This window comes from Balaenoptera borealis, assembly GCF_965194805.1.
Source record: "Balaenoptera borealis genome assembly, chromosome: 2".
NCBI lineage: Eukaryota > Metazoa > Chordata > Mammalia > Artiodactyla > Balaenopteridae > Balaenoptera > Balaenoptera borealis.
This window is the reverse complement of record NC_138867.1, coordinates 79,833,309-79,846,065: the sequence shown is the minus strand read 5'-3', so window position 1 is coordinate 79,846,065 and position 12,757 is coordinate 79,833,309. Positions and strand designations below refer to the sequence as shown.

Sequence of the window (12,757 nt, the reverse complement as noted above, 5' to 3'; positions counted from 1 at the left end):
TATGTGAAGCATTCTGACTTTATTTGTTGGCAGCTAATTAAAAATCACTTTGATTACTGTTAGCCAAATAAAATACACAAGTGGCTGCAATTGGTGGGCCACAAATTTGCAGTCTCTGATATAAGGTATATTGTTAAACAGGCCTATTTCCTATCTTCCAAGAGCTCTCAATGAAAAAGTTCTCATAGACGTTTATTCTTCTAGTAGTTGAATAGTTGTATTCTGGAAATACAGAATATATTTCTGATTTTTGGCTCTGTAAGTTGATCTCTCCTACAACAAGACCCTAAAAACTCTAAGACTTCCAGGTAAAGAGCAGATCTCGCAGGGCATCTGAGTTCCCACAGACCACGAGGAGAGGGGTCCAGGAGGCAGCCTCAATCCCAAGCTTCCTGTCTGCGAGACACCAGAGTCGGCTGCCTCAAAGTCACGACAGGGCGCTGCTGGGTGGTGGAGAGGGCATGATGGAACATCCCCCAGACCTATCTGATGCCCTTCTCAGGCCTTACTTAGTCCCAAGTTTCCACAAGGTTATTTGCAACACCAGCAAAATGAGAGCACCAAATCTTTACAGTACAAGATATATTCAGCGTAGCTCTGTAGATTCACCTACACACATCAATATAGATAGAGGACCTGTCAATTCCCTAGTTGACATTAGTGTTTTCCTATCTATCAGTCTGCTTTATTTACCTTTGGTATTGTTGATTTCTCTGATGTTGGCTGCTCACTTGATTTGGAAACTGCTTTTTCATTATAAGCATGCTTGCTTCTTGTATCTGATGAGTGCTTGGGTAGGCTTTTTGGCTGAAAACACACACACACACACACACACACACACACGTCCCACAATGTTAACAATATGACAAATATTGCTACTTTTCTCTATGGAATAGAAAGTATTCATAACAGCTGTGTTTTATGCAGTTTTTTTATTATGCGAATTTAAATTAGAATGATACGTGACAAAATTTCACTTTGAGTACAAAATTTGAAACAATGCAAATCCTTCCTCCCAAATTCAGCAAGAATCACCTGAGCAAATTGCAGATCCTGCTAATGCCACATGGTGGTGCCATTTTAGCGGAAAAACAAATACCAGCCATGCTCAGTAGGACTTGAATGTTGAAAGATGAGAGTTCAGAATTTTATCCTTCACCAAAAAACAAAGAAAAACAAAGAAAAAAAGGTTTCCCCTTATGATATCAAGTCCTAATGATGATCATTTACCTCTCTGTGTTCCTTTGGCTTTACTTCTTGGGTTTTTTTCTCATGAACCACAGATGGCTGTCAATTTCAAAAGATAAAATCTCAGTTACATCAGAGTACATTGTTTTTATATTTCCAAATAAGCTCAGAACCAAAAATCCCAATTAGACCATTCTGCCTCTCTTAGGAAAGGCCCAGTTGGAGAAGTAGATGTTGCTGTCTGGTTGATAGTAATCCTACCAACAGTCTGATAATGATAATTATCAGAAAAATAATGAAAAATGTAGTATTTCATCTAGAATGATTTTTCAAATAGCTATGTATCTCTAAGTTATTGGCTGTTTTTCACAATTCATGTAGATCATTTGATAACTGCAAGTCCATCCACAGAGATGTCAAATGATCACTTTGACCACTGAGTTTGTTGATAGGAGATCCTACTTTAGAAATTAAAATTGATTTTCAAAAAAATCTCCTTTCATAGGAGATGAACACTGTATTTTTTTAGTTAAATGATTTATATGGTCTTTTCTGTGCTACAAGTAGAGAAGACAGGTATCACTAGAAACCCAATTCTCTTGAGATTGAGTAACCAAAAACATTTAAATACGGAATAGAAGACAACTTCCACCAGCTGCTGAATTATTCTTCTATAGGGGACCATGTAATTACCATCCTCAGGGGCCACCAAGAGGCCTTACACAAAATCATATAAGCTTCATCTTTCACCCAGATGACTCTGCCCACTGCACTCCCCACCCTTGCCTGCACTTAAAGTACTTCAGCCCAAATCATCTTTGTGCTTCCCTACAGGAAAACTTGCGGTCTGAGTAACTGCTCAAGTGTACTTGAAAGAAATAAAGTACAGCACCTTATTGAAGAGAAACATTTGCCCTGCCTGCAGACACCCTGGGGTCATCTCCATATGGACTGGAATTGGCTTTCAGTCTAGACAGCCATGAGTCAGGAAAGCAAGGGAAGCCGTTCCCAAGGGAGTCAGAGCTGTCTCCTGAGTAACTGATAACTAGTTCCACCAATGGAAATAAGACCATCAAGATAAACCCTGGGCCCAGTCTAAGGAGAGACTCTCATCTTTAAATTATCTAGGTGTTGGGTTCAATAGACACCTTTGCTCTTGATGTCTCATCATTAAAGTAATCAAAGACTCATTACCCTTTGTCCCTTGTCCTTTGTTCCTGTTGCTTTTTTTAAAATTACTTCAGCTACAACAAAAATCTAGATTTGAATAAAATGCCTTCTGAAGTAGATTTATAAAATACTATTCATTTTAACAACATATGGCTTTAATGTTATAATTATTTTATACACACTCTATATAATCATGTTCAAAAGGGTAATCTAAAATTAATTTAATTAGCTGACAAATTTTTTTTTTTACCATTTAGTAGCACCAATAGAGGAAATTAGTTACTCATTATTGTTGCAAAGAATCCAAATAATTCACTAGTTGACTTAAATCATTTACCTTAGTTGATTGTGACTTCTTCTCAGGTTCTGTTTTTACAGCCTAAATTCAGAAAAAGAAAGAAGAAGGAAGGAAGGAAAAATGAACACAGTTTACAAAGTTTATCATATATTTTCTTCAACTAAAGAAGCTAAAAAAGATAATTTTTATGTATTTATAAATATAAACTTCATGAGTTAAAATTATACTTTTCTTGGAACTGTAACTATTTATTTATTTATTTATTTATTTATTTATTTGGCCACACCACGTGGTTTGTGGGATCTTAGTTCCCCAATCAGGGATCAAATTCGTGCCCGCTGCAGTGGAAGCATGGAGTCCTAACCACTGGACCGCCAGGGAATTCCCGGAATTGTAACTCTTTAGATAAACACTTAAGCACACTAATTAACAGTCTGCTCTTACTACTTAGATGGCAATTTGCATCTTACTTCTGTGTGTACTAAAGATATGTAAAGATTTATTACTATGAACATGGTAGCTAATACATAAGCAAACTAAAATAAAAACCTTCATCCTTCAAAGCCATTAACATGATTGATCTCTTAATGAGTGAAATACTCAGCGTAGGTTTCAGCTGATGATGTAAAACAATGGGAGGCTGACAGTATCAAGAACACAGGAAGCCGTGAAATTGATTTTTAGTGCCAGAATGTGAGCCATGGGTAACTAAGCCTACCAGAAGTCTGTGATGGGTCAAAGTGTGGCAGAAGATTGTGAACTGAAATTATTAGCAGTGCTAAGCAGCTGAAGTGACCATTAGTAAACAGAAATGTCCCCTAGTACAATGAACCACATCACCTGTTTTTTGTGTCTTTTCTTATTAGGAGAATGCAGTCCTTCCAACTGTTTGCTGACTGGAATGGCCTAATATATAAGAGCACAGCCCCAAGTGTGATTTTATTTTATTTGACAGTCAAATAAGTAACATGAATAAACACGGCTAAAGGTTTGTCAAAAGTTTTCTGAAATTCTGTCAGCACAATATTACAACAATTTTGTAAATAGCGCATGAATTTTTGTAGCACGATAAAAATCTAGCAATCGAATCTAAAGTTCTAGGAATGCTTCTGAAGAGCTGGTTGTTATTTAGGATCTTTAGTGGAGTATTTTACAATTCCACCCAACCAAAAGTTACCTGTGTCAAAAAAGACAATTACTTAAGTATACATATGCATTCTCCGTATAGGGAAGATATGAAAACAAGAATAAAATTTGATTAAACATTTTATGAACTTTTCAAAGTAAGAGATTAAAAATTAGGCCTGATGCTTCTGCCATTTCTTTCCCTTTTATCTGCTCGGTGATATCAGCACAAACTCCTATTTTTTATTCTATTATCTGAAGAGACTGGTGCCAAATATCCTCTTAATTTATCATGTCTTGTGCTTCAGTAATGAAGGCACATGTGTTCCTCACATAATAGACCCTAGTTATGCCAACACACTTATTGTTTTGGGAAGGAAACAAAGTTCATGAACAAAGAAATGTTTTTAAAATTTAAAAATTTGGAACCTTTCAAACTGGATCCTTGTTAATGAGTTTCTGTACATGCTACTCTGCTTTTTTTTTGAGTTTATGCAAATGCAATTTACTATATGATTAACAAGGAAAATAAGCCAGCTGGTATTTTAAAGGTTTGAGTCTATTAATAGCTTCTAATTTGTAATTTGGCATTTTGGCAATATTTTGCATGGAAGAACTCTACAATACAATTAAGAATGTATACTCACAGACACAAGCAGCTTCTAATGAAATATACATTTTAATTAGTAATCACTAACACATCTCCTAAATTTATTTTTGGTGGTGGTGAGGCTGATGAACATAATACTGATGATAACAATAACTAATGCTTATTATAGCCTCTCAGTACAAGGGACTGTTCAAAACTTTCTTAGTCCAACCCTCTTAGTCCTCATAGTAATCCTCTGAGTCAGGTATAATGAGTATCATTATTATCATCACCATCATCATCATCATCATCCCCATTTCATGGATGCAAATTGAGGCACATGGAAATTAAATAACTTCCCAAGGACACGCATGGTGGAGCTGGGGTTATGTGTTCTCAATCACTGCACTGCATTGTCTCTCCAGTGCCAGCCAGCTCCTACTGGGCACCTGCTGTGGGACAGGCACTGTTCAATAGCCTTATCTTTGTTTCCTTACACAGTCTTGTGAGAAAGGTACTATTATCATCCTCCTCCAAATTGTACAGATAAGGACTCACAGACTTCTAAAACAAACTTATGGTTACCAAAGGGGAAAGCTGGGGGGAGGGATAAATTAGGAGTTTGGGATTAACATATACATACTACTATATATACAATAGATAATCAACAAGGACCTACTGTATAGCACAGGGAACTCTACTGAATATTCTATAATAACCTATATGAGAAAAGAATCTGAAAAGGAATGGATATCTGTATATGTATAACTGAATCTCTTTGTTGTAGGTCTGAAATTACTAACACAACATTGTAAATCAACTATAATCGAATATAAAATAAAAATTAAATTAAAAAAGGAAATGAAAGCCAAGAGGAATTTTCCAGCACCACAGCCAGCATAGAACTGGGAATAGAAGCCAAGCCGTCTGGCTCCAGTGTCCACTCTACAAAGTCTCTCAGAGATCTCAACCTGATTAACAATGATCTGACCTTTCATCTTACACACAGCAGTGTGACTACCAATTCTAATATGAGGAACAAGAGAGAGAGAACATAGATCTAGACATATTACCTCCAGAGCTAGAGTGACTTTGATTTCAAAGGTGTATAACATGACAAGGATTTGATATAGGCTTTATTTGAATTAACATCTTCCCTCTAAAAGCTCAAAATATTTAAAGAAATATGCTCATAAAGTTCACAAAAATCTCCAAGAGGAGGCTGATATAAATGTTATGAACCAAACATCAGAAGTACATGAAGGGGAGAGGAGCTTCAAGATGGCAGAAGAGTAAGACGCGGAGATCACCTTCCTCCCCACAAATACATCAGAAATACATCTACACGTGGAACTGCTCCTACAGAACACCTATTGAACGCTGGCAGAAGACCTCAGACCTCCCAAAAGGCAAGAAACTCCCCATGTACCTGGGTAGGGCAAAAGAAAAAAGAAAAAACAGAGACAAAAGAATAGGGATGGGACCTGCACCAGTGGGAGGGAGCTGTGAAGGAGGAAAAGTTTCCACACACTAGGAAACCCCTTCGAGGGTGGAGACGGGGGGTGGCAGAGGGGGGAAGCTTCGGAGCCACGGAGGAGAGCACAGCCACAGGGGTGCGGAGGGCAAAGCGGAGAGATTCCCGCACAGAGGATCAGTGCTGACCAGCACTCACCAGCCCGAGAGGCTTGTCTGCTCAGCCACCGGGGCGGGCGGGGGCTGGGAGCTGAGGCTCGGGCTTGGTTGGATCCCAGGGAGAGGACTGGGGTTGGCGGCGTGAACACAGCCTGAAGGGGCTAGTGCGCCACAGCTAGCCGGGAGGGAGTCTGGGAAAAAGTCTGCAGCTGCCAAAGAGGCAAGAGACTTTTTCTTGCCTCTTTGTTTCCTAGTGCGCGAGGAGAGGGGATTAAGAGCGCTGCTTAAAGGAGCTCCAGAGACGGGCACGAGACACGGCTATCGGCGCGGACCCCAGAGACGGGCATGAGACGCTAAGGCTGCTGCTGCCGCCACCAAGAAGCCTGTGTGCGAGCACAGGTCACTATCCACACCTCCCCTGCCTGTGCAGCCCGCCACTGCCAGGGTCCCGTGATCCAGCAACAACTTTCCCAGGAGAACGCACAGCGCACCTCAGGCTGCTGCAACGTCACGCCGGCCTCTGCCGCCGCAGGCTCCCCCGGCATCCAGTACCCCTCCCTCCCCCAGCCTGAGTGAGCCAGAGCCCCCAAATCAGCTGCTCCTTTAACCCCAGCCTGTCTGAGCGAAGAACAGATGCCCTCAGGCGACCTACACCCAGAGGTGGGTCCAAATCTAAAGCTGAACCCCAGGAGCTGTGCGAACAAAGAAGAGAAAGGGAAATCTCTCCCATCAGCCTCAGGAGCAGTGGATTAAATTTCCACAATCAACTTGATGTACCCTGCATCTGTGGAATACCTGAATAGGCAACGAATCATCCCGAATTGAGGAGGTGGACTTTGGGAACAACGATCTATACATTTTTTCCCCTTTTTCTCGTTTTGTGAGTGTGTATGTGTATGCTTCTGTGTGTTATTTTGTCTGTATAGCTTTACTTTTACCATTTGTCCTAGGGTTCTCTCTGTCCGTTTTTTTTTTTTTTGGGGGTATAGTTTTTAGCACTTGTTATCATTGGTGGATTTGTTTTTTGGTTTGGTTGCTCTCTTTCTTTTCTTTTTTTAATTAAAAAATAATTATTAAAAAATTTTTTTATTTTAATAACTATTTTATTTTACTTTATCTTTTTTCTTTCTTTCTCTTTTTTCTCCCTTTTATTCTGAGCCATGTGGATGACAGGCTCTTGGTGCTCCAGCCAGGCGTCAGGGCTGTGCCTCTGAGGTGGGAGAGCCAAGTTCAGGACACTGGTCCACAGGAGACCTCCCAGCTCCACGTAATATGAAATGGCAAATATCTCCGAGAGATCTCCATCTCAATGCCAACACCCAGCTCCACTCAACGACCAGCAAGCTACAGTGCTGGACACCCTATGCCAAACAACTAGCAAGACAGGAACACAGCCCCATCCATTAGCAGAGAGGCTGCCTAAAATCATAATAAGGCCACAGACACCCCAAAACACACCACCAGATGTGGACCTGCCCACCAGAAAAACAAGATCCAGCCTCATCCACCAGAACACAGGCACTAGTCCCCTCCACCAGGAAGCCTACACAATCCACTGAACCAACCTTAGCCACTGGGGACAGACACCAAAAACAACGGGAACTACGAACCTGCAGGCTGCGAAAAGGAGACCCCAAACACACTAAGTTAAGCAAAATGAGAAGACAGAAAAACTCACAGCAGATGAAGGATCAAGGCAAAAACCCACTGGACCTAACAAATGAAGAGGAAATAGGCAGTCTACCTGAAAAAGAATTCAGAATAACGTTAGTAAAGGTGATCCAAAATCTTGGAAATAGAATGGAGGAAATACAAGAAATGTTTAACAAGGACCTAGAAGAACTAAAGAGCAAATGAACAGTGATGAACAACACAATAAATGAAATTAAAAATTCTCTACAAGGGATAAATAGCAGAATAACTGAGGCAGAAGAACGGAGAAGTGACCTGGAAGATAAAATAGTGGAAATAACTACTGCAGAGCAGAAGAAAGAAAAAAGAATGAAAAGAATTGAGGACAGTCTCAGAGACCTCTGGGACAACATTAAACACACCAACATTCGAATTATAGGGGTCCCAGAAGAAGAAGAGAAAAAGAAAGGGACTGAGAAAATATATGAAGAGATTATAGTTGAAAACTTCCCTAATATGGGAAAGGAAATAGTTAATCAAGTCCAGGAAGCACAGAGAGTCCCATACAGGATAAATCCAAGGAGAAACACGCCAAGACACATATTAATCAAACTATCAAAAATTAAGTACAAAGAAAAAATATTAAAAGCAGCAAGGGAAAAACAACAAATAACACACAAGGGAATCCCCATAAGGTTAACAGCTGATCTTTCAGCAGAATCTCTGCAAGCCAGAAGGGAGTGGCAGGACATATTTAAAATGATGAAGGAGAAAAACCTACAACCAAGATTACTCTACCCAGCAAGGATCTCATTCAGATATGATGGAGAAATCAAAACATTTACAGACAAGCAAAAGCTAAGAGAATTCAGCACCACCAAACCAGCTTTACAACAAATGCTAAAGGAACTTCTCTAGGCAGGAAACACAAGAGAAGGAAAAGACCTACAATAACAAATCCAAAACAATTAAGAAAATGGTAATAGGAACATACATATCGATAATTACCTTAAATGGAAATGGATTAAATGCTCCAACCAAAAGACATAGACTGGAGGAATGGATACAAAAACAAGACCCATATATATGCTGTCTACAAGGGACCGACTTCAGACCTAGGGACACATACAGACTGAAAGTGAGGGGATGGAAAAAGATATTCCATGCAAATGGAAATTAAAAGAAAGCTGGAGTAGCAACTCTCATATCAGACAAAATAGACTTTAAAACAAAGACTATTACAAGAGACAGAGAGGGACACTACATAATGATCAAGGGATCAATCCAGGAAGAAGAACAATTGTAAATATTTATGCACCCAACATAGGAGCACCTCAATACATAAGGCAAATACTAACAGCCATAAAAGGGGAAATCGACAGTAACACAATCATAGTAGGGGACTTTAACACCCCACTTTCACCAATGGACAAATCATCCAAAATGAAAATAAATAAGGAAACACAAGCTTTAAATGATACATTAAACAAGATGGACTAAATTGATATTTATAGGACATTCCATCCAAAAACAACAGAATACACATTCTTCTCAACTGCTCATGGAACATTCTCCAGGATAGATCATATCTTGGGTCACAGATCAAGCCTTGGTAAATTTAAGAAAATTGAAATCGTATCAAGTATCTTTTCCGACCACAATGAGAAGCCCGCACACCGCAACGAAGAGTAGCCCCCGCTCGCCGCAACTAGAGAAAGTCCGCGTGCAGCAACGAAGAACCTATACAGCCAAAAGTAAATAAATAAAATAAGAAAAAAAAAAAAAGAACAGTTGCATCACACACACCCCTTGTGCCACCCCTTTAAAAAAAAAATAGACTATGACATAAATCACAGCAAGATCCCTTTTGACCCATCTCCTAGAGAAATGGAAATAAAAACAAAAATAAACAAATGGGACCTAATGAAACTTAAAAGCTTTTGCACAGCAACAGAAACCATAAACAAGACGAAAAGACAACCCTCAGAATGGGAGAAAATATTTGCAAATGAAGCAACTGACAAAGGATTAATCTCCAAAAATTTACAACCAGCTCAGGCAGCTCAATATCAAAAAAACAAACAATCCAATCCAAAAATGGGCAGAAGCCCTAAACAGACATTTCTCCAAAGAAGATATACAGATTGCCAACAAACACATGAAAGAATGCTCAACGTCATTAATCATTAGAGAAATGCAAATCAAAACTACAATGAGATATCATCTCACACCGGTCAGAATGACCATCATCAAAAAATCTACAAACAATAAATGCTGGAGAGGGTGTGGAGAAAAGGGAACCCTCTTGCACTCTTTGTGGGAATGTAAATTGATACAGCCACGATGGAGAACAGTATGGAGGTTCCTTAAAAAACTAAAAATAGAATTACCATATGACCCAGCGATCTCACTACTGGGCATATATGCTGAGAAAACCATAATTCAAAAAGAGTCATGTACCAAAATGTTCGTTTCAGCACTATTTACAATAGCCAGGACATGGAAGCAACCTAAGTGTCCATCAACAGATGAATGGATAAAGAAGATGTGGCACATATATACAATAGAATATTACTCAGCCATAAAAAGAAACGAAATTGAGTTATTTGTAGTGAGGCGGATGGACCTAGAGTCTGTCATACAGAGTGAAGTAAGTCAGAAAGAGAAAAACAAATACTGTATGCTAACACATATATACGGAATCTAAGAAAAAAAAAAATTGGTCATGAAGAACCTAGGAGCAAGATGGGAATAAAGACACAGACCTACTAGAGAATGGACTTGAGGATATGGGGAGGGGGAAGGGTAAGCTGGGACAAAGTGAGAGAGTGGCATGGACATATATACACTACCAAACATAAAATAGGTAGCTAGTGGGAAGCAGCTGCATAGCACAGGGAGATCAGCTCGGTGTTTTGTGACCACCTAGAGGGGTGGGATAGGGAGGGTGGGAGGGAGGGAGATGCAAGAGAGAAGAGATATGGGGACATATGTATATGTATAACTGATTCACTTTGTTATAAAGCAGAAACTAACACACCATTGTAAAGCAATTATACTCCAGTAAAGATGTTAAAAAAAAAAAGAAAAAAAGAGGTACATGAAGGGAGGTGGAGACAAGATGGCAGAGTAGAAGGACGTGAGCTTTCCTCTCCTCATGAAAACACTAAAATCACAAGTAACTGCTAAACAACCATCAACAAAAACAAACAAACAAACAAACACTGGAACCTACCAAAAAAGATATCCTGCATCCAAAGACAAAGAAGAAACCACAATGAGATGGTAGGAGGGGCACAATCATAAAAAAATCAAATCCCATACCTGCCGGGTGGGCGACCCACAGACTGGAAAATAAGTATATTGCAGAGGTTCTCCCATAAGGGTCAAAGTTCTGAGCCCTATGTCAGGCTCCCCAGCCTGGGGGTCTGGCTTTGGGAGGAGGAGCCCCTAGAGCATCTGGCTTTGAAGGCCAGTGGGGTTTGATCACAGGAATTCCACAGGACTGGGGAAACAGTAACTCCACTCTTGGAAGGCACACACAAGGTCCCGTGTGTACCATGACCCAGGGAAAGAAGCAGTGACCTCACAGGAGTCTGGGCCAGACTTACCTGCTGGTATTGGAGGGTCTCCTGCGGAAGCAGGGGGTGGCTTTGGCTCACTCTGGGGACAAAGACATTGGTGGCGGTAGCTCTGGGGAGTACTCATTGGTGTGAGCCCTCCCGGAGGCTGCCATTTTCTCACCAAGACCTGGCCCCACCCAGCAGCCTGTAGGCTCCAGTGCTGGGATGCCTCAGATCAAACAACGAACAGGGCAGGAACGCAGCCCCACCCACCAGCAGACAGGCTACTTAAAGTCTTCCTGAGCTCACAGCTAAACACACCCCCTGACACAGCCCTGCCCACCAGAGGGAAAAGACCCAGTTCCAACCATCAGTGGGCAAGAAACAGGCACTCCCACCAGGAAGCCTGCACGAGCCCTTTGGACAGCCTCATCCACCAGGGTGCAGACAGCAGAAGCAAGAAGAACTACAACCCTGCAGCCTGCGAAACAGATACTGCAATCACAGAAAGTCAGATAAAATGAGATGGCAGACAAATATGTCCCAGACAAAGGAACAAGATAAAACCCCAGAAGAACAACTAAGGGAAGTGGAGATAGGCAATCTACCTGAAACAGAATTCAGAGTAATGACAGTAAAGATGATCTAAGATCTCACAAAAAGAATGGAGGCACAGATTGAGAAGACACAAGAAATGTTTAATAATGAGCTAGAGGAAGGGAAGAAAAAAGACCCACAAAAACAAATTCAAAACAATTAATAAAATGACAATAAGAATATACATATAATTACCTTAAATGTAAATGGATTAAATGCTCCAACCAAAAGACAAAGAAAACAAGACCCTTATATATGCTGTCTACAAGAGACCCACTTCAGATCTAGGGACGCATACAGACTAAAAGTGAGGGAATGGAAAAATGTATTCCATGCAAATGGAAATTGAAAGAAAGCTGGAGTGGCAATACTCATATCAGACAAAATAGACTTTAAAATAAAGACTGTTACAAGAGACAAAAAAGGACACTACATAATGATCAAAGGATCAATCTAGGAAGATGATATAACAACTGTAAATATAATATGCACCCAACATGAGAGCACCCCAATATATAAGGCAAATGCTAACAGCCATAAAAGGAGAAATTGACAGTAACACAATAATAATGGGGGACTTTAACACCCCACTTTCATCAATGGACAGATCATCCAGACAGAAAATCAATAAGGAAACAAAGGCCTTAAATGACACATCAGACCAGATGGACTTCATTGATATTTATAGAGTATTCCATCAAAAGCAACAGAATACACTTTCTTCTCAAGTGTCCACAGAACATTCTCCAGGATTGATCATATCCTGGGCCACAAAGCCAGTCTCAGTAAATTTAAGAAAAGTGAAATCATATCAAGCATCTTTTCCAACCACAACTCTATGAGATTAGAAATCAACTACAAGAAAAAAACTGTAAAAAACACAAAGATGTGAAGGCTAAACAATAAACAATATGCTACTAAACAACTAATGGATCACTGAAGAAATAAAAGAGGAAATGAAAA

At 40.0% G+C, this 12,757-nt stretch overlaps 1 protein-coding gene across 14 annotated transcripts in view; it reads right to left on the bottom strand.

Moving 5' to 3' along the window:
- CAST (calpastatin) overlaps positions 1–12,757 on the bottom strand; it is a 120,116-nt gene that overhangs the window by 47,798 nt on the left and 59,561 nt on the right. For 8 of the 14 annotated variants that reach the window (XM_082376414.1, XM_082376424.1, XM_082376416.1 and 5 more), the window contains 4 exons: positions 3,497–3,562; positions 2,696–2,737; positions 1,231–1,287; positions 694–807 (listed from right to left, as the gene is read on the bottom strand). In XM_082376414.1, the coding sequence (XP_082232540.1) occupies positions 694–807; positions 1,231–1,287; positions 2,696–2,737; positions 3,497–3,562 (279 nt within the window). The remainder of the gene's footprint in view (positions 1–693; positions 808–1,230; positions 1,288–2,695; positions 2,738–3,496; positions 3,563–12,757) is intronic. The other 6 variants (XM_082376421.1, XM_082376427.1, XM_082376425.1 and 3 more) reach the window with 1 other exon arrangement.